Raw genomic sequence first — 20,033 nt, 5'->3', positions numbered from 1 at the left:
ATAATGATACACCAATTGTCTCTCCTTGTCCTGGTGGTAAGGATCATGGTGTCGAGGGAGGACATCAAGTGAATTCGCCGATTGAATCTTCTCCTATAAGTGTGGCCCCTTCTTCTGGTATGTGATTAATTTGTTTATTTTTGTGTATGCTTTGTTTTATCTAGTTCGACATTTTTGTTGCGAATATCCGTGAATTTAGTATATGCAGCACTGCATTTTATTTTTGTATGTGAACTCCAGTGTATGTACTTGTGAACTGCATTGTTGTTTTATTCAAGTTTTTTGTACAATGCATTATTTTTTATTTTGAGTTTATGGTTAAGCACTACATTTATATGTCTAACTGTACTGCATTTGTTCTTTTTGTGCAATTTTTAACTAGCATAGACAAACTTTATTTTGACGCAGTGTCTGTTTTCCATGCTGGGGCGCCTGGGTTTGAGGAGGTTACTCAATTGATTGGCCATTATTTTGCAGAGGGTAATGTTGGTGTGAGCTTTGATCAGAGACGTCATGTCTTGTCTGAAACACAGTCGTAGTCTGTTGATGGTACAGAGGAAGTTACACAGGATTGGATGGTCCTGGAACAACTTCGTCAATATGAGTTGAAGCAAAGCAAGAAGAAGGTTTGCTGAAAAGGAGAAGCAGAGGAGAACTACAGATGGTGCCAAGGGTGGTAAATTTGGCAAGGTGAAGAAGAGGTTGAGTACTGTTGCTGAGGAAGGTAGTACACCTCGGCGGAGTCCACGTGTTGCTGGAATGAAGAAGAATCTTGGCAAGAGAACCACTGAAGTTGGTGGAAGTGATGATCCTCAGCGCAAACGACTACATGTCACTGAAGGTCCCAATTCTGATGACGACAACTTTGTGCTTGCTGATTATGTGAAGGGTGTTCATCCTTCTAGACGCAAAGACTGTGGTTCATCTAAGAGTGTACCCAAGCGTGCCCATGATGATGTCGACGAAGATATTGGTGGTGATTCTGGCGAGGAGGTGGATGCTGGTCCAAAGGTTTGTTGAAGTGCACTGCATTTGTTTCCTTCATTTGTTATTCTTTCTGTATTTTCTATGTCTCTTTTTTTATGACTAATCTTCTAATGTGGACTGCATTTCCCTTTACACAGAGGAAGAAGTCTAGTAAGAGCAATGCAACTGAAGATGATGGTGAGGGAGATGATTCTCGATTTAACAAGACCGTGCGTTTGTCGCTTCCCACTGTTTGCAAGGCTGCTTCTTTGTTGAAAGAGGCGCATTGCAGCCGTGTTAGGGATGCTGGATTTGGTGTTGTCTTTGATCTGACAGTAAAGAAAAATGTGTCGCGCATTCTTATGTGCTATTTGATGGGAGTGATTGACCCTGCCACTATGTTAATGGATTTTGGGAATGGCAGGGTTCTTCGAATCAATCGTGATGCAGTTCATCGCATTTTTGATTTACCTATGGGACGTCACACTGCACCCATGCCTGCTTCCAGCGGTCATGCTGAATCGTTGACTGCCCTCAAGGATGAGCTTGGCTTTGACCGTTCAAAAAGTATAGGTGTCAAGGACTTGCTTGAGAAGTTGAAGGTGTTGGTGGAGGAAGATGATTATGTGAGTGTTGACCTTGCTGTGAACGTGTTCTTCCTGATACTTTACCAGAATTTGATGTGCCCGGGGCCTGCAGTTCGTTTGGGTAGAGTTGCTGCGATGGTAGAGAACATGGATTATGCGGCTATGGCTCAGATGGACTTTTGTCAGCTTGTTGTTGATGAGTTGCAGGAAGCTGTGGTTAGGTGGCAACCAGAAGGCAGCAAGCAGAATTGTGCAGAGGGTTGTGCCATTGTCCCCCTGATTATGTATCTTGACTGCTTGAAGCTTCGCAAATTTTCAGTCATGCACACGTTGACGCCACGCGCGTCATACCTGATGACCAAGGACCTGATGAAGTTGTACAATGAGGATGTGCTTGTGAAGGGAAAGATTTACTTGGAAAGTTACAAATTTGGGAAGCTGCCGGTTAGTGCAGCTGATTTTTTAATATCAGATTTTTTTTAAAAATGTGCAGTCATTATAAATGTGAACTCTTCTAGTACTCACATGTGTACTTCTCTTTGCGTGTTGTCTTTTTTTGCAGTGGAAGGCGTCAGGTGATATTGTGTACAACCGTCCTGTTGCAGTTGTACACGGCAGCTCTGATGTGGGGCCTAGCATTCATGATAGGTTTTATGAGCCTATCTGTAGTCAGCTTCCTGCCTGTGATGATGAGGTGCCGCATACTCGTGGTTTCATGCCTCGACAGATGTTTGATAATACAAGCTCTTATAAACAGACATTTGTTGGCGGCAAAAAGCATGAGGAGATTGATGAGCTTCTTCTGAAGGTTTTGAAGCTGACTGAAGATTTGCCAACCTCTGGTGACAGGTTGAGGACAGTTGCTGGTTTTTTCCCTGTTGGCCATGGCCCACGAGATGAAGATATTGTTGCTGCTCACAATTTTGATTGTGGTGTGATTGAAAGCCTGAAGATTGCAGTGACAAATGTTCGTTCTTCGTATGCTCAATTGAGACATTCACAAGAAGAAAAATGCGGTCGGTATGAGAAGGATGCTGGGCATATTGTGGATGAAATGATCCGTCAGGACGCTGGCGTTGGTGCTGATAATGTATGTTCTAGGTTTTTTGTGGCTTTGGACCTCTTTTTTGTGTATTATGTTGACTCTGCTCCTCACTATTTTTTTTGTTATAGGCTGGAGTGGAATCTTCTGGTGTCGATGGAACTAGACACGATGGAGTTCGTCAGGTATAAATACTCCTGCCATGTCTGTTCTGCCATGCTTCCCTTTTTATTTGAACTTACATTTGTTTGGTTCCCATATTTTTTGTGTACTTCTCTGTTGTGAAGTGTGTACTGCTTATGCATAGTTGGAGTTTTTTCTTTTTCGGTCGGTACCATCTTATTTCTCGTTTTTGGTTTGTTCTATGCCCGTAGACTGGTGTCGCTGCTCGTGATGTGCACAAAGAGACTTACGATTGCTCTGGGAAGGATGAGGTCTTGGGTGATGCAGCGTCCCCTCTGGATGTTGTAGCTGATAAGGTATAGTTGTATTACTTGTTCTGTTAGTGGGTTGTAATCTAATTTTTTGTTGTCTGTTATAAACTTGATGTACGCTGTTATGTTCATCCATATGCATTTTCATTTACGTATGTTAGCTACAATAGTTTTACATGTGTGATCTTCACTGTTTGACAGAAGTGAACTGCAGTTCTTTTTGGCATGCGTGATCCATACTTATTTACGTACGTGAGCTTCAGTATTTAACATAACTGAACTGCAGCGTTTGTCAAAGCGAACTGTAGTTTTTTTATGTATATGTGGGTTGCAGTTGTAGTTGTGTTTGACACACATGTGTTGGTGTTGTTTTGCATATGTGGACTGTAGTTGTTATGTGTATGTTGCCAGCAGTCTTTTGACATAAGTGTGATGTGTGTTGTTGTGTTGGTTATCCCCATGCTTATTTTTGTGTTACTGGGTGTTTTTTAAACTTTCCACAGGTTGGAGAACAAAACATGGAAGTCCACGTTGATCTAAATCAGGGCAGTTGTGCTGTTGATGGCCGTGTTAGTGTTGATGCTTCTGTATCGGTTGCCGTTGAGTGTGCAGATCCTTCTGTAGCTCAAGGATCCCATGATGTTGTTCCCACCAGTCGGCATGAAGATTCTGATGTTGGCATTGAAAAGCCACCGGAGAATGTTGCCCCTGCTGCTAGTGTTGTTGCTTCCCCTGTCTCTCTGGTGTCCAATGATGTTCCGGAAGTATCGATAGTGGAGCCTCATGTAGTTGAAGTATCTAAGGAAGTTGCTATTGACCAGACTGTTGTAAATCGAGAGAATGCTGATGTTCCTGCAGAAGGAAAGTCCAGTGAGGTTGTGGTGGATTCGTCGCAACCTATGCAAGAAAATATTTTGCTCGGTTCTGAAGAACAGCAGCCTGAAGACTCTGACACTGAAGGCAAGAGATTTTTTTTAACGGTGCAGTTTGATGTTTTTCTCATTCATGTTGTTTAATTACTATGGTATCTGTATTAGATGTTTAATGATAAGTGAAACTTTGATCTTTTGTCTATAATTTTCAAAATAGCTAGCAGAATTCCCTTATCTTAATATTTAAACTTCATTGTTTGTATAAGTGAACTTCATCTTTTTTATTACAAATGATGAACTCCCTGTTGTGACACCGTCGAGCATTGATTCAGCTCTTCTAAAAAGATACAATGAGTTGTACGCTGCTGTTACAAGGGCTCGGAAGGAAAAGAAGAAGAAGTATGGTTTTTTAGAAAAAAATTTGTTCATATGTATTATCTAATTTTTGTATTTACCCGTTTTTATTTGTTGTTATTTTTTTTTAGTATCTTATGTTTGAGTTTTTCATGAAAAATTCAGGGACATGATTGCTTTTAAAACTGAGATGGGTAATATTAGCATTGGCGAAGTTGGTCAATCCTTTTGGGATAAAGGGATGCTCACTACAAGGCTTGTAGATCTTGGGGTTTCTTTGCTGGTAGATAAGTTTAAGAGATCTCCGACAATGGTTGTCCCGTACCATATTTGTGTAAGAATGCAGAAATTTTTGTTTTATTTTTTTTCATTTTCTTTTCTGATTTCGTGCGACGACTTGTTTTGCTTATTTGATTTTTGGTTTTGATTTGCAAACAAATATTTGGAATGGTGGTACTGTAGGCAGGAGTGTTAAAATGATGTTCTCTTCAAAAGCCGAGGAGCGTGTTGATAAAAAGGATATGGTGAGAGATGTTTTTATGTGTATTTTGCCTGTTTTGTTTTTATAGCTTCTGTTTTTTCTTGTTATAATAATTTTATTTATTTTTTCATGCTTCCAACAGGTCCTTTTTTTGCAACTTTTGATCCGCCAGATACGAGGGGTGGTGTTGGTCATTATTGTGTAGTTGCGTTAAATGTGAAAGAAAGGCGGTTTGAATTTCTTGACTCGCTCAACAAACCTGGCAGCCCTGATGCGGTCAGGGTTTTTAGGAGGATGGTTAAAAATATCAAGCGTGCATGGAAAGAAGGTAGCTTGAGTTCTGATGAGCCGCTAAATCCTCCCACACTTGATGGATTTGTGTTGAAACATGTCATTGTCCCATTGCAGCCAAATGGGTGCGTTCTTTACAGCCCTTCTGTGTCATAATGTTCAAGTTTTTTTTCTTTCACTTAATTTTTGTGAAACTGATGTTTTTTATTCTTTTTATTGCAGGCATGATTGTGGATTCTATATGTTTCAATTCTTGCAGACATGGGATGGTGTTCGGGTTGCTAAGTTTGGGGTAGAGCACATTGGCTACATCAGAAAGGCCATGCTCTATAGCTGACTAACATCGAGGAAGTGTTGTCTTGATGTAACATCACTTCTAATTTTTGCGGATAAAGGTTGTTTTATTGAACTTCTTTATCCTCGCTTTATTTTATTTTTGACTACTGCTTGGTTCCGCTTCTTTATGGGCAAGTGGGCTGCATTGTTATTTATATGTGGGCTGCATTGCTGTATACAAGTGCGGGCTGCATTGCTGTAGAGAAGTGGGCTGCATTGTTCTTTTATATGTGGGCTGCATTGCTGTATACAAGTGCGGGCTGCATTGCTGTAGAGAAGTGGGCTGCATTGTTATTTATATGTGGGCTGCATTGCTGTATACAAGTGCGGGTTGCATTGCTGTAGAGAATTGGGCTGCATTGTTCTTTTACATGTGGGCTGCATTGCTGTATACAAGTGCGGGCTGCATTGCTGTATACAAGTGCGGGCTGCATTGCTGTAGAGAAGTGGGCTGCATTGTTATTTATATGTGGGATGTATTGCTGTATACAAGTGCGGGCTGCATTGTTGTATACAACAGTGGGCTACATTCTATTTTTTCTCTATACATGTTTTTTGGTTTTTGTGTTTTGTACTGAGTGCTTCCATGTTTTTTCTGCACGTTTTTAGGTTTTGATTAGGGGCTTCATGAAGGCTGTACGTCACTGTTTGAGTCCCAGGGTTCTGATGTGGTTATGGAGGATTGTGTCATTGAAATCTCTCCAGATAATTCTGGTTTGAACACAAATGTGGCGTCTGGACCTGATGGTGGAAGTGTCTCTCGACCTAGCTCTCCACACGATGTATATGATGTTGATGATGATGATTTTGTTACACCGTGTGCACGTGCAACTAGGACTAGGAGTGCAGCAATTAATCGTCCTCATTTGGATGAGGTTGAAGTATTTTCGAACAAGAGGGCAGGTGAGAGGGCTTTTAAGTTGAGATGCTCTATAGAGAAATTGAAGCCTCCGAGGTTCAGATATATGGATGAGGCGATTAAAATAAAGGATCTTGTTCTCAGCAAAGATTTTGTAACCAAATACCGCGAGTAAGTTTTTTATGTGATGCGTGTGCCCTTTCATGCTTTTTGTGTGTTTTGATTTTAATTCTAATTTTATTGATCCCATCTGTGTATGTTTACTGCAGGAACGCGTTCTTTATGGTGCATGGTCCTTTTGGTGATGTCGATACTTACAATATCGACTATATCTATGATACATTTGACAAAGGAGCTTTAATGGATTCGTATATCATGGATTTTGTCATCAAGTACTGGAAGCAAGACCCTGAATTTGGTTTAGCTTATCAATCCGGTGAATGTTTGCTACTTTCACCTTTATTTATCACGGTAAACGTTTGCTGTCATTCTTTCCTACTGCACTGGGCTTTTTCATGTCCATGCCTGCTTGCATTGTTTACTCTCTTTTTTCATGTCCTTTTTTTCGTTCTTTTTTGTGTGCAGTACGTTCTTCAAATGGAAACCTCTGTGACGAGAGATAATGACGGAAATCCTGTGTTGCCAGTTGTGCATAGCTCGTTTGTTTTACAAGATGCAGTTAAGCAGTTCAAATTTTTTGTGAACGATGGCGCAAACCTGTTGGATGCAAAACTAGTAAATTCATTGTTTTTTGTGATTTTCCTGGTTTGTTGCATTTCTTTTTATAGTTATTTTTGGAACAGTGGTCCTGGTGGTACGTGTCGAAAGAACTTTTGATTTCATTTTTTTATGCGAACAGATTATGATGCCGCGATTCAAGGATGGTCATTATTCCTTATACACGATGAACCAGCATCGCCAGACCCTTGATATCCATGACAGTAGGAAGTACACTGGCCATCCTGATGTCACGACAAGGTGGCGCAGGACTGACTACCACGCAGATTGCACTGAAGTGGTATGTTATTTTTTCTTTGCCAAGCGTAAAGCTTTCTTTGTGTTTCTCCCACTGTATTTTTTTATAAACTGCAATTGTTTATGTAGTGAACTTCAACATATGCGCGACAGAACTGCATTTTTCTCACACGTGCACTTAAAAGAGGGATTGTTTGAGATGTTTGAGAACAACTTTTTTTTGGGTTCGTTTGAATATCAACTTGTTGATCCGTGATGTGTGTTATTCTTACCTTGTGCTTCTTTTTTTTGCCAGATGAGGAGGATGACTCAGCTGCTGAAGGTGATTTATGGTGAAAAAATGTATAAATCGAGGAACCTTCCTGACTGGGTTAAATTGGCAGAGAAGCCATCTTACCCGGTCGTGCCAGCGCAGGGAGCAAATGAGTGCGGAATCTATGTTCTGAGGATGACGCAGTTGTATGACGGCCAACGTCTAGTTGAGAAAATTTTGAAATTCGACGTAATAGCTTCTCTGTTTTATTTTTACTTTTTTGTTCTTTATGAAAACCTTTTTTTAATCACTTGTTTGCATTTGTTTTCTTTTTTTCAGCCTGCTGCTGAAGATTGGAAGGCGGAGTACATGTTCCAGCTGCTGTTCAATCCTTTTAACATGTTGTGTTATGAAGACATGCCGCTTGAGTTACGTGAACTGATTGCGGACCTCGGGCTCACTTCCCTGTCGCAATCACAGACGTAGTCGCAGACGCAGTAACAGTCATTTGCGGCACTGTTTTTCTACTAGGTGCAAAAGGCTGTGTGTGGACAATAGCTAGGTTTTGATGTTCTGTTTGAGTGTGCTCACTAAGGTAGACAATGTATGAAAAAGACTTTTTTTGTCGTTGTGTTTCTTCTTGTTCGTTTATGCAGCAGTGCATGTGGATAATTTTGTATATGTATGTGTATTTCATATCAATAACGGATACAATATATATAAGTGTATAATTTTATTTTTTGTTGACGACCACGGTCTATGCAAACTGGCATTTTTGTCACGCTTTATATGTATGATATGTGTTCGATAAACTGTATCGCATTTGATGCCAAACTTCTTTGTCCAATATAAGAGAACTGCATTTTTTTGGCATTCAAGCAAAGTGCTGCACGCGTGTGCATGCCGAAGCTCCATTGCTTTATGACACCGAACTGCTTTTTTTGCCAAAACAAAAAACGCATTGCTTTTAGCCTATAGTTGCATTTTGTAGTTGGTTTTTTATTTGTTTGTACGTTCAGGTACATGGGGGGGTTGCCCCCCCCCCAATTTTTTTAGCTATCTATATATTTTTTGTATTGTTCTTGTACGCACTGCATGCGTTAGCGCGAGGCCGAGCAGGGGGTGACCCCCCCTCCACATCCTCCTGCGAGGCCGAGCCTGGAACGAACCGGAGCAGGCGGCGACGCGGCTTGCCACTGCGCCCCATGCGTAGGCGAGTCCCTCATACCCCGTCGCCCCCCTGTCTATCTTAGGGTGTGTGGGGTCTGGGTGGGTTTTTGCGCACGTCCCCTTTGATGGGAAAAACAGAATGTCCGCACTGCGCCTGTCAACCAAGCGCACTGCGTGCGTTAGCGCGAGGCCGAGCAGGGGGTGGGGAGGGGGGGTCGTGACCCCCCCTCCACATCCCCCTGCGAGGCCGAGCCTGGAACGAGCAGGAGCAGGCGGCGACGCGGCTTGCCGCGGCGCCGCATGCGTAGGCGAGTCCGTCATACCCCGTCGCCCCCTGTCTATCTTAGGGTGTGTGGGGTCCGGTGGGTTTTTGCGCGCGTCCCCTTTGATGGGAAAACAGAATGTCCGCACTGCGCCTGTCAACCAAGCGCACTGCGTGCGTTAGCGCGAGGCCGAGCAGGGGGTGGGGAGGGGGGTCGTGACCCCCCCCCCCCCTCCACATCCCCCTGCGAGGCCGAGCATGGAACGAGCCGGAGAAGGCGGCGACGCGGCTTGCCGTGGCGCCGCATGCGTAGGCGAGTCCGTCATACCCCATCGCCCCCCTGTTTATCTTAGGGTGTGTGGGGTCCGGGTGGGTTTTTGCGCGCGTCCCCTTTGATGGGGCCCTTGTCGTTCTTCATTTATGTATTGGGGCCCTTGTCATTTGTACTGCTTACACCAATGTTGAGGACTGCCCTTCGTGTAGCAAGTGTGTGTGTTGGGGCCCTTGTCGTTCTTCATTTATGCATGTACTGCACTTCACGCATACACTTGTTGAACTGCCTTATGTATGTTCTGTGAACTGTATTCACGTTTGTTTAGAAAGGTATACGGATATATCAATATTAATTTTTATTTTTATATAATTACTATTTTTTGTGGACTGTTATGTTTTGTATGTGCATAGTATGTTTTGGTGTCACTCATTAAAATTTTCAAAGTTGTGTAGATACTTGTTCTAATGCAAACTAATTTCTGCGAAAGCAATTGATCACAAGCAATGGACATTATCAAAATCTTGCATACATGAAACAAAGAACAACACAACGGACTGTATTGAATTTTTTTTTCTGCCGTATGTGTTTTTTTTCAATGTTGGAGTGTGCACTGCATTGATCAGGGTTCCGTACTGCATGTGTACGCATTGCGTACTGCATGTATAGTTGCCATTTTTTTTGCTTCCGTCTTTTTGCTATTATGTAATCTTTTTCCCAATGTATGGGAGTGCACTGCTTAGTAAATCATACCTGTACTTCACTCATTATGGTTTTGTGCTGTACTTTCGTGTACTTCCGGACTGTATTGAATTATTTTACGTGTTTTTGCGTTTTCTATTTGTGTTTTTGCTCTTATGTATTCCTTTTTTCAAATTTATGTTTCGTGCGCAACTTGCACTGCATGCGTCCTGTTTGCATTATGTACGACACTTTCATCACCAGCAAGCTAAGTTGAACAGAAAGCAAACTAACATAATCAGAGTTCATCATTACAAAGCGATTGTGCATGGCAAGCAAACTAGGTTCAGCACACAAGCAAACTAACGATACATAAGCAAACAACAGAAAGCAAATTTGATGATAATTCTAAAATAACGCTGGCATTGTTGGCTCCTGGCCGGCACCATCTTCTTCTTCACCAGTCAGGCTCTCCCCATCCCCAGCTGCTCCTGGCGCGCTTCTTGGGAGGCTCCTACTTCTCCAGCTTTGCACGGCGAAGGCCGTCCTGGGTGAGGGTGATGCGGTTCCATATCTCGTACGCTGCGTAGGCGTCCTTTGCCGTGTACTCGATGTGCCTCCTGGACAGAGGCAAGATGACCCAGCGCTGGTGCTCGTCGTCGATGATCTTCTTCTTCATGTTGTTGTAGTAGTCGTCGATGAGCACGCCGGAGACGTCTCCGAGGGAGTCCAACGGCTTGGTTGCCTCGGGCACCCTCCACTCCTTCTGGATGTCGACGAAGTTGGCGACCACCAGTTTGACGCGCTCCAGCCTGGTTTTGTCGCCGTCGATGGAGAAGCCTGCAAAGGTGTACCTGGGGTCGGCGAGGAAGTTGTCGAAGACAGTGCACCTTTCACTGTCGCTCATTTGGAAGAGCAGCACCGGGTGATTCTTGCCGATGGAGAGCTGGCAGAGGGCGGGTTTCTGCATCGCTTCAGGGTCATTGTCGTACTCGAGATCAATGCCGACGATCTTGTGGCGCTGGAGGCTGAGGTGGCGCTCGTACTGCGCGAGGGTGATCGCCATCTGCTTCCTGTCGTTGGTGTGGATGACGTGCAACTTGGTGTTGTCGTGCGCCTCCACGGCGTTGTCGCCCTTGTACTTGTCGGTGAACGTCATCGCCGGTGGCAGGGCTTGATGCTTTTGGTGGGAGCGCAATGGATACTTGTGTTGTTTGTGGATGAGAAGGCCTTTGGCAGGGGTCTGAATTTAAGGGGAGGGCACGGGGTGGGATGGCCTCGTCGGATGAACTGCACGATCGCGCTGATGATGCGGTTGTGCGGATCGTGGGTTGGTTTTTGCATCTATGATCGTGGGCTTGTGGCGATGGAACTTCTCCGATCGGGTGGTTGTATGCGAACGTGTGGTTTTTTTTAAGGTGGGTTTGTTTTATTTTTGATTAGCACATTTTTTTAACCACCATTTTTTTCTATGCAAACGGGCATTTTGTACGTTTTATACATGCATCCTGTGCGATAATGAACTGCATTAGTATATAGTCCTGCACTTTATCTTCTAGAATTCAGTACTGCACTTGTGTATACATGTGCGTACTTCACTGTTTTTTGAGTTTATTTATTCGTGTAGGGGTAATCGGGAACTGGATTGCCATACCTCACTGCATCGTGTAACGTAATGCACTGCATTGTTTACAGCTATGTACTGCATCTTGTTTTTGCTTGTACCTACTTCAATCGCTGGGACGGGACGGGTAGGGAAAGGGGGGGTGCCCCCCCCCCATTTTTTTAAACTTATTGTTTTTTCTTAGTCGGCCTTGTTGGGCCTGTGTTCGGCTAGTTTAGAGATGTACTTGGGTCCAAGTCGGCCTGTGAGCACGGCTTGGTTCCCGTTTCGCTGTGTGTGCGTCCTAATGTTTAGTCCCACCTCGCCCGCGGAAGGCGCACCTGACCTGTTTATAAGCGCTGGCGAGGCATACTGGTCGAACTCCTCCGTATACTTATCTGGGCGCTTATATACGACGCTCTTAGCTACATGCTCTATGACCTGTGGGCCCATGTGCAACCGGCCCCATTCACTGTGGCTCAGAACGACTCCCCTTCTGTGGGTGCAGACCTATTACGAGACTGGTTGGGGCCGGTAGCACCTGGGTGGTCAATTTTTTTCCTTTGTTACTTTTTCAACGTTGGGGTGTGCACTGCTTTTTTAGTAAATCATCGTGCAGTGCATTGATTTAGTTTCAGTACTGCATGTGCACGCATACCGTACTGCACATTTTCTGGGCTACATTTTTGTGCACTGCATCGGTATCATTTTTCTTTATTGTTTTTCCTCTTTCGTATCCTTTTTTCTTAGTGTACGGGTGTGCACTGTTTTTGTGCTCCTATGCGCACTGCATTCGTCATAGTTCTGTGCTGCATGTGTACACATTTTGCACTGCGTGCATCCTCCTTTTGCCAAAAAGTTGTGACTGGCTATGCCAATGCTGCGAAAGTGCTTCTCTTTTACTTTTTTTATCATGTACTGCACTTCATCCACACATATAGTGAACTTCCTGGTACGAATTTGGAGAACTGCACACATAATATGGTGTGTGGATTATAATTTTTCAGAGTATTATTTTTTAATGATCTGCGGTTTTGTTCGTGGGAATTGCTACAGTCAAAGTACACCTTCTTTTTTTGTTCCTTTTTCTTTGGTAACATAAGCCTTTATTGATTGTCATTTATTCTTGGGAACATAATTTCCATTAAGTCCCCATTAATTTTTAGTTTTGACCTTTTTGCATTCCTCTTATATAAATGAAGGCTAACTTATACCCTTCCTTTGCATTTCATTTCTGCGCTAGCCGCAAGTTCTCTCCTTTCTCCAGCCTATTATTATTTTTTTGCTTTTCTAGATTTTTGTTGCGATGGCTCCAGGCCCCTGTGCGTATCTATTCTGCTGCGGCCATGGTTGTGGTGTGCCGACGCACTGGTTCAACTTGCTCGCAGGCCCGTCGTGCTCGTCGTGGTGGGAAGGTGTTGTGCCGAACTGGGCGAGCCGAGCAGCTTGCATATGGTACAGTATTCACGGAAGGATTGGATATGGGCCAGATCAACGTTTCTGCGTTCTATTCTGCCTTGATTCGGCGTGGCCTTGGCTGCACGAGTCCTTTTGTCCATCAGCTTACGCCAATAGATGTGGAGACTCACTACAAGATGGTATGATTCGTTAGATATGATTTTTTTCTTTGTGTTTTTTTGTATAATTCCATTGCATTCTGAACTTGCAGTATTTTAGGAACGCACTTTTTTCTTTGTTTTTTGAAGTGTACTGCAATGTGTTCTTATTTCTTGTTTTTATTTTTATGCTTGTGTGCATGTAGCTTATGTTTTAGTTTACATGGTTACAATATGTGAACTGCTTATATATTAGCTGAGCACTACATATTTCCACATTTTTCCCAATTTTTTTGGTGTGTACTACATGTAGCTAGTCTATAGTACTGCATGATAGTTCGAATCGTACTGCATATTTGCAAGTTCCATACTGCATATTGAAATGCGTTTTATATGTACTACTCGTTGGACTGTTGTGCACTTCATCTATCTCTGTGCACAGTATGAGAATTGTACTGCTAGTTTCATTCTCAAACAGTTTTATTATTTTTTACAGAAAAATCCTAAACGAGCTGTTAGGTATGTCCGGCTCAAGAAGAAAGGAATTCTTCAAGTTTTTCTTGGTAATGGATACCTTCAACCAGCCAAGTACACTGTAGGCGTTGACGGGCGGCTGTGTCTGCACAAAGGGTGGAAGGAATTTGTCATTGATAGTGGCCTGAAGTCTGAGCAAGTTGTTGTCCTCAACTTCTTTGAACTTGAGGATCGTACGGTTAGAATCACGTTTGACGTGATTGGCTAAGGTTATGAGGTTGATTTGTAATAAGTACTTTTGCGTGTTGAACGCTTCATCTTTTTTGATGTGTTTTGTAACAAGCACTTTTGTGATCTGAACCACTTCAATTATTATTCAGTGGGAAATTTGTGTTTACATGGTTACAATATGTGAACTGCTTATATGTTAGCTGAGCACTACATGTTTCCACATTTTTCCCAATTTGTATGGTGTGTACTACATGTAGTTAGTCTATAGTATTGCATGATAGTTCGAAGCATACTGCATATTTGCAAGTTCCATACTGCATATTAAAATGCGTTTTATATGTACTACTCGTTAGACTGCAGCGAGCTAACAGCATTTTTTACATGGTTTTTGAATCAAAATGTGTCAATGTTTTACTCAAGACTGCTATATATATATGGTATACTCTATATACCATTTTCTCTTTTACATGGTTTAGTTGAATAACTCATAGTCAACGAGAAATTTGTGTTTACACAAAATTTAAACTGATACATAAGTCATAGAGATAAGCAAACTGCTATGCATACGATTAATTTATTGTCTGTTCATCTATTTGGTCGTTAACCTGCTGCTTCTGCGGTGACTGGAGCGTGTCTAACGTCGCACTTTCTTTTGTTTTCCATGGCGGTGTTGCTGGTTCTTGTCTCTGCACTTTTGTGTTTGTAGCCCCCCGCATGCTGGTTGATGGCTGCTTTGGTTTTCCAGCGCTGTGGACTGCATCCTTCTTTGCTCCCCGCGTGCTGGTTGATGGCTGCTTTGGTTTTCTAGTGCTGTGAACTGCATCCTTCTTTGATCCTCGCGTGCTGGTTGATGGTGGTTTTCGTTTTCCAGTGTTGTGAACTGCATCCTTCTTTGCTCCTACCTTGTTTTTTGAAAGTGGTGTTGTTCTCGGTTTTTTCTGTACAGCAGCATTTCCTTGTGGTGGTCTTGTTGACACTATTTCTTCATGTTATTCGTCCTCTTCACTCTCTTCAGTCTCTTCACTCTCTTCTTCCTCTTCATCATCTTCATCATCTGTTTCTTCATACGCCACTGTTTCTTCAGTTTCTTCACGTTCTTCGTCCTCTTCACTCTCTTCTTCTTCCTCCTCTTCTCCATCTGCTTCTTCATAAGCCATTTCTTCTTCAGTTCTGTCATCATCTTCTTCTTTGATCTCACCTTCTTCGTCTTCCTCATTTTCTGATCTTTTTCTTTTTCTTTTGGGGCAGGTTCTTGAATTGTGTCTCTTCCTCTTTTTGCAGATGCTACAACGTCTCGGTTTCGTCCATCTCTTAGTGTTGTGAGTGGAATTTCTGTTTTGTTGTGCATCTCCATGTCCTCGTTTTTCTTGTTCATTTCTTTTCGTACACGTCCTGGAATTGTGGCCGCTGATTTCATTACATGTCTTGCACCTTCTTATTCCTAGTGGGTGACCATCACTGTCCAGCTCAGGCTGTGGCTTACTGTTTTTGTCATCATTTTTCTCCTTGCATGCCACCTTTTTCTGGGTTGCATCTCCCCCTTTCTTCCTTCCTCTTGTGTTTGAAACAGGAGGTGGAAGAATTGTTTCTTTTTTGATAGCACCAGTTCCGATGTGTTCAGTATTTTCTACTTGCTCGGCATTATTGCCATGCTGGGATTTCTCTGCTTGCTTTAGTTTTGCTTCTTCTTCTTCTTCGTTGAGCACGTCAACTTCCTCTATCAGTGCCCTCATACCAGACAACGCTCTGTGGCACCCAGCGTCGGACCTTGTCGCTCTGTTTGCAAGGTCCATTGCTGTTTCTGTCGGCAATTTTCTATGGCAAAAAAGTGAGGTTCCATCTGGTGTTGTTTGTTCGTAGTCTCTTCTGTCAAACATTGCATCTGATCTTGCGTTACGGGTGTATCTTTTCATGATGTACACCTCAGGAATGTTGAGTACTCTCAAATGAGAAAGCATGCATAAGACATGGACGCAGAAGAGGCCTGCAGACAAACACATGATTTTTTTTGTTCTGTAAGTGAACTGCATGAAATTAGTAAACATATATTTTTTTCATTATTTGTTCATTTTTTAAAGAAGTGAACTTCATTTAGTTTTGTGAATTACACATGCATATGTACTTTTAAAGTTCAGTAAGTTAGCTTTCGTGCATGACTATGAGAATCTAGAATTTTTTTTGCTAGGAGTCTCACCTGTGTGTGTCCAGAGTTTGCACTCACATTCGTAGACACCTTTCTCTTCATCGGTGACCACTTGGAAATTATGCCTTGCCTAGTCAAATGCATCCGATCTGTTGTAGTGGTGTACGAGATACTTGGTCGGGTTCTCAGGGCACCGTTCTGCTCTGAATGCAGTGCTACGGTAGAGTGTTTCTTTGAAATCTGCAAACACTGCCCTTGTATACACTTTTGATAGCTGAACTTCGAAGCCAAACTTTGTTCTTGTTTTTACCTCTGACTGCATGATCACAAATGCGCTATTACGATCCAGAGAAATGAAAAAAATGTTTGTTTTTGTAGTCATATTTTTTAAGCAGTTTTTGATTGACATTTTTTTCCTCATTTGCTACTGTCTCTGCGTGCTCGACGGCCTTCCTGGTCTGAATGCACTTGTCCACCTGCTGAGCAAACAGATGGAGATCATGCTTCTCCCTAACAAAAATTTTCTTCAGTATGCGGTTCATGCTCTCGCTTCTCTGTGTGGAAGTCATCCGAGCATAGAAAATTTCCTTGTAGTAAGCTGAGATCCACTCGTGCCTGTCATCCCATAGTGAATTCATCACTTCGTCTTCTTGCAAGTTGTACCTTTGAATGAGGTTCTTCCATGCTCGTTCAAATTCTGACGGCATTAGTGGGTGGTTTAGCACTGCATTGAGTTCGTCCTTGAGCTTCTCGTGCGCCTTATACAGCAAGGCGAGGTGGTCCTTGTACTTCTTCATGATATGCCACCGACACAGCTTATGCAGAGTTTGTGGGAGGATAGTTTTTAATGCTGCCTTCATCGAAGAACACTGGTCTGAGAAGAGACAAACAATGTTTTTTTATTAAGTTGTTTGTGTGTTTGCAAGATAGATGGAAGAAATATAAGTGCACAAAACAAAACGTAAGTATGCAGGTGTTTTTTATTTTTTGTACCTGTGAGCATGCAGATTGGCGGCTTGTTGTTCATACACCTCAGAAAGGTTTTGAAAACTCACTCAAATGATGGTATTGTTTCATCTCGCACGAGTGCAACAGCAAATATGGTGCTCTGTAGATGATGGTTCACCCCCACAAACACTCCCAGCGGCATGTGGAATTTGTTAGTTTTATACGTCGTGTCAAATGTAACGCAGTCTCCAAAATCTTCATACGATCCTCTGCAACTTGCGTTCGCCCAAAAGACGTTTCTTACACGGTTATCTGCATCAACGTCATAATCATAGAAGAACTCTGGGTTTATCTTTTGCATTTTCTCGAAGAAATTCAGAAGTTTCTTGACATCATCTTCAGACTCTTCTCTAGCAAACTTCTGTTTCCTGCATTTTCAGAGACAATGCAAACTTATCTCACCAAACATGGAATAATTACAGACAGAATGCTCAAGAGATATGCTCTGTTACGTGCTTACCTGTTTACCTAGTCGCGGCTAGTATGTCCCATGTACTGCAGACCACCGGACATACGCGACAGCGTCGACATCATCTGAGCATGTGTGTGGTTGTCCAGTTGCATGTCTTTCACTAACTGGTCTATCAAAGGATCATCTTTTTTGTGCGATTGCATGTGCAAAAGCATCCCGGGGCTTTCCAGCATCTTTTGATTGTGGTTGAGTTGAACCATTTCTATCACAAATTTGCCATCCTTCCTTTTTTTGACTCTAATCTTTGCATTGCAGCCAATCCTTTTTGATTTCTTCTGACGTACCCGGTGATAATCTGACACAGCCTGCTTGTGGACCCCTTCTCTTGAGCAGACAATGTAGGCATTTGTCCTGTGTTTTGCCCTCTTGCGTATACCAAACCCTGCACATCTTGCATAATTGTTGTAAAAGTCCCATGCCTTGTCGTACGTGGTGAATTTCATTCCAGCAGCAGGTACGAGGTTCAGCGGCATGTTTTTATCCTGCATTAATTGAAATGCTATATGAGAAAATTTGTTCTGTTCTGTTTTTTGAATACGAGGAGTGCATACGAGTTTAATAAAGCATTTGCAATGTTCCTAGCCAAAGCTCACAAGAAATATCAGTGTGCACTGCAATGTTATCTGAATGGACTGCAACTATTTATTTTTTTCAGACCATAAACTTACATGTGTGTAGAGTCATTCGCCTGATGGTGTTTGCAGCTCGCCGGGTTGTATTGGACATGGCGGGGTTATAGCAGATGTGTGTAGTTGAGGATCTCGCGGCGGTAACAGTGAGGAGGATTTGTACCTGCTATTTACTTTTGACCGAGGCACCGTTGGTGGCCGCAGCGTCGAAGTTGATGCAGCAGGTCTGGTTGGAGCTCTGTTTTTCGATGCAGCAGGTGGACGCTGAGCTCTGTTTTGGGGTGCGGCAGGTGGACGTGGTGGTAATCCAGTGTTGTGACGATGTCTCGGTGGATTGGTTTGAAAATTTTGGAGCAGTGGCACATCATCATAGACATAATCATCATCTGCTGCAACATCGTGTTCAACTGCGTCATCATTGTCTGTTCAGACATGCTGTCCAAACGTAGTGAACTCGTGCTTATACTCTGGGTTGAGAACTGTTATCGGCTCATCTTCATCGTCATTGTCTTCATCATCGCGTTGGTGAGTGCCTTCCCAGACGAATGTGACATCATCGTCATCTTCAACTACATCTTCGTCATGTGAAAAATCTTCTTGTGGAGAGTACTGCACCCTGTTTGTCGTTGTGAAGAATCCACGAGGAATCTCAGGGGTAACCTAGCCAGTATCTCTTTCAGAAGAATATCCACTCTTCTGAAAGTTGTTGTTCTCAGTGCTGTCAATTATGCGCGGCATTTTGTATCTGCTGAACGTCATCTCCTGCACACAAAATGACCGAGTTGCATTGTCAGGTTAAATGAACTGAATCATGCGAACTGCAATGTGTTCAAAATGGTACTGCCGAAGCATTGCATGGTGACTGCATCACCCCACAAGGTGAACTGAAGCAACCGCACTGCATCATTATCTGTAATGAACCTATACAAGCGTACTGCATTTTCCCCCACAACAAACTGAAGCAACCGCACTGCATAGGTTTTGTACTGCATAATCGCGCGATGTACTGCTTGTACTACTTTGTCTATGATAACTACACCGAGATGGTTGAGGAAGTGTACTGCTTACCTCGTGATGCAGTGATTCCTTGCGTTTACAGGAGGAAGTTCCCTTCTCGCCCGCCTGCACAACTTTCACGTTCGCCCGTGCAGTCCACTTGCCCTTCAGAAGTTCATGGGCGGTCTGGACGTTGCTCAAGGTGAACGGGGAAGGAGGATTTGCTCTGAAGGTCGATGCAGACTTATTCCAAGAAGCTACCGTGGATGAAGCAACCTTGCGCACACTCCTCCTTGCTCGAATTGGTTTGATGTCGAGGCAGCACCAATCCACATCTGATGAAGTACAGCTAATTGTAGGCCCGGAGGAGTTCGGTGGCGGTGCTACCGAGCTGCTGCCGTGGAAGAAGGCCGATAGGCTGGTGTTGCTCGGTGCCTGCCGCGGAAGAAGGCCGAGAGGCGACGGGCGGCGTCGCTGCCTGGCCGCCGCCGCGGAATAAGGCCGGGAGGGGAGGGGCGGCATCGCTGCCGCGGAAGAAGGCCGGGAGGGGAAGGGCGGCGTCGCTCCCAGGCCGCCGCCGCGGGAGAAAGCGGGGAGGGGAGGGGCGGCATCGCTCCCAGGACGCCGCCGCCGAAGAAGGCCGGGAGGGGAGGGGCGGCGTCGCTGCCGGCCGCTGCCGCGGAAGAAGGCCGGGAGGGGAAGGGCGGCATCGCTCCCAGGCCACCACCACGGGAGAAAGCGGGGAGGGGAGGGGCGGCGGCGCGATCTTGGTGGTGTGCAGAATAAGGCATTTTGGTGTGCAGAATAAGGTCTTAAGGGGTGTTATCATAATAGACCCACCCTATATATATATATATATAAAAATTGGATGTAGGGTAGCATGAACCATTATTATTGACATTACCCTTGAGGTAAAAGGTTGTGGGGCAAAACTATAAGCTCCTATCTTTCTCTGTGTCCGATTAAAACTCCGTAACCACAAGTATCGCGTGAGTGTTACAATTATGGAGGACTAAATGATAGTTGAATATGTGGACTTGCTTTTTAGCTCTGACATAGACTCTTTCCGATGTTATGATAAATTGCA

The 20,033-nt window shown here is 43.6% G+C and overlaps 3 protein-coding genes across 3 annotated transcripts; all 3 read right to left on the bottom strand.

Moving 5' to 3' along the window:
* Positions 1-10,348: 10,348 nt before the first annotated feature.
* Positions 10,349-10,993, bottom strand: LOC147987025 (uncharacterized). Its single transcript, XM_087542245.1, has one exon. The coding sequence runs from the start codon at positions 10,991-10,993 to the stop codon at positions 10,349-10,351; it is 645 nt and encodes a 214-aa protein (XP_087398371.1).
* Positions 10,994-15,971: 4,978 nt separating this feature from the next.
* LOC147987024 (protein FAR1-RELATED SEQUENCE 1-like) lies at positions 15,972-16,638 on the bottom strand. The gene is made up of 2 exons (XM_087542244.1): positions 16,270-16,638; positions 15,972-16,157 (listed from the first exon to the last, which is right to left on the bottom strand). The coding sequence occupies exons 1-2, from the start codon at positions 16,636-16,638 to the stop codon at positions 15,972-15,974; spliced, it is 555 nt and encodes a 184-aa protein (XP_087398370.1).
* Positions 16,639-16,892: 254 nt separating this feature from the next.
* LOC147987023 (protein FAR-RED IMPAIRED RESPONSE 1-like) lies at positions 16,893-17,794 on the bottom strand. The gene is made up of 2 exons (XM_087542243.1): positions 17,346-17,794; positions 16,893-17,217 (listed from the first exon to the last, which is right to left on the bottom strand). Exons 1-2 carry the CDS (start codon positions 17,792-17,794, stop codon positions 16,893-16,895), a joined length of 774 nt encoding a protein of 257 aa, XP_087398369.1.
* Between the last annotated feature and the right edge of the window lie 2,239 nt (positions 17,795-20,033).

Source organism: Triticum urartu, chromosome 2A, assembly GCF_056163025.1.
Source record: "Triticum urartu cultivar PI428250 chromosome 2A, HENAU_Tu73, whole genome shotgun sequence".
NCBI lineage: Eukaryota > Viridiplantae > Streptophyta > Magnoliopsida > Poales > Poaceae > Triticum > Triticum urartu.
Note: the sequence above shows the minus strand (reverse complement) of the source record. Positions and strands in the feature narration are given on the sequence as shown.

What these genes read in the sequence shown, in the direction of transcription:
- LOC147987024 (XM_087542244.1), bottom strand. Translation starts at nt 16,638, where the DNA reads ATGAAGAAGTACAAGGACCACCTCGCCTTGCTGTATAAGGCGCACGAG. An exon ending in CCGTCGAGCACGCAGAGACA is followed by an intron (nt 16,158 to 16,269) that starts GTAGCAAATGAG and finishes GTGATCATGCAG; the next exon opens with TCAGAGGTAAAAACAAGAAC.
- LOC147987023 (XM_087542243.1), bottom strand. Translation starts at nt 17,794, where the DNA reads ATGCCGCTGAACCTCGTACCTGCTGCTGGAATGAAATTCACCACGTAC. An exon ending in CGTATGTCCGGTGGTCTGCA is followed by an intron (nt 17,218 to 17,345) that starts GTACATGGGACA and finishes CTGAAAATGCAG; the next exon opens with GAAACAGAAGTTTGCTAGAG.
- LOC147987025 (XM_087542245.1), bottom strand. Translation starts at nt 10,993, where the DNA reads ATGACGTTCACCGACAAGTACAAGGGCGACAACGCCGTGGAGGCGCAC.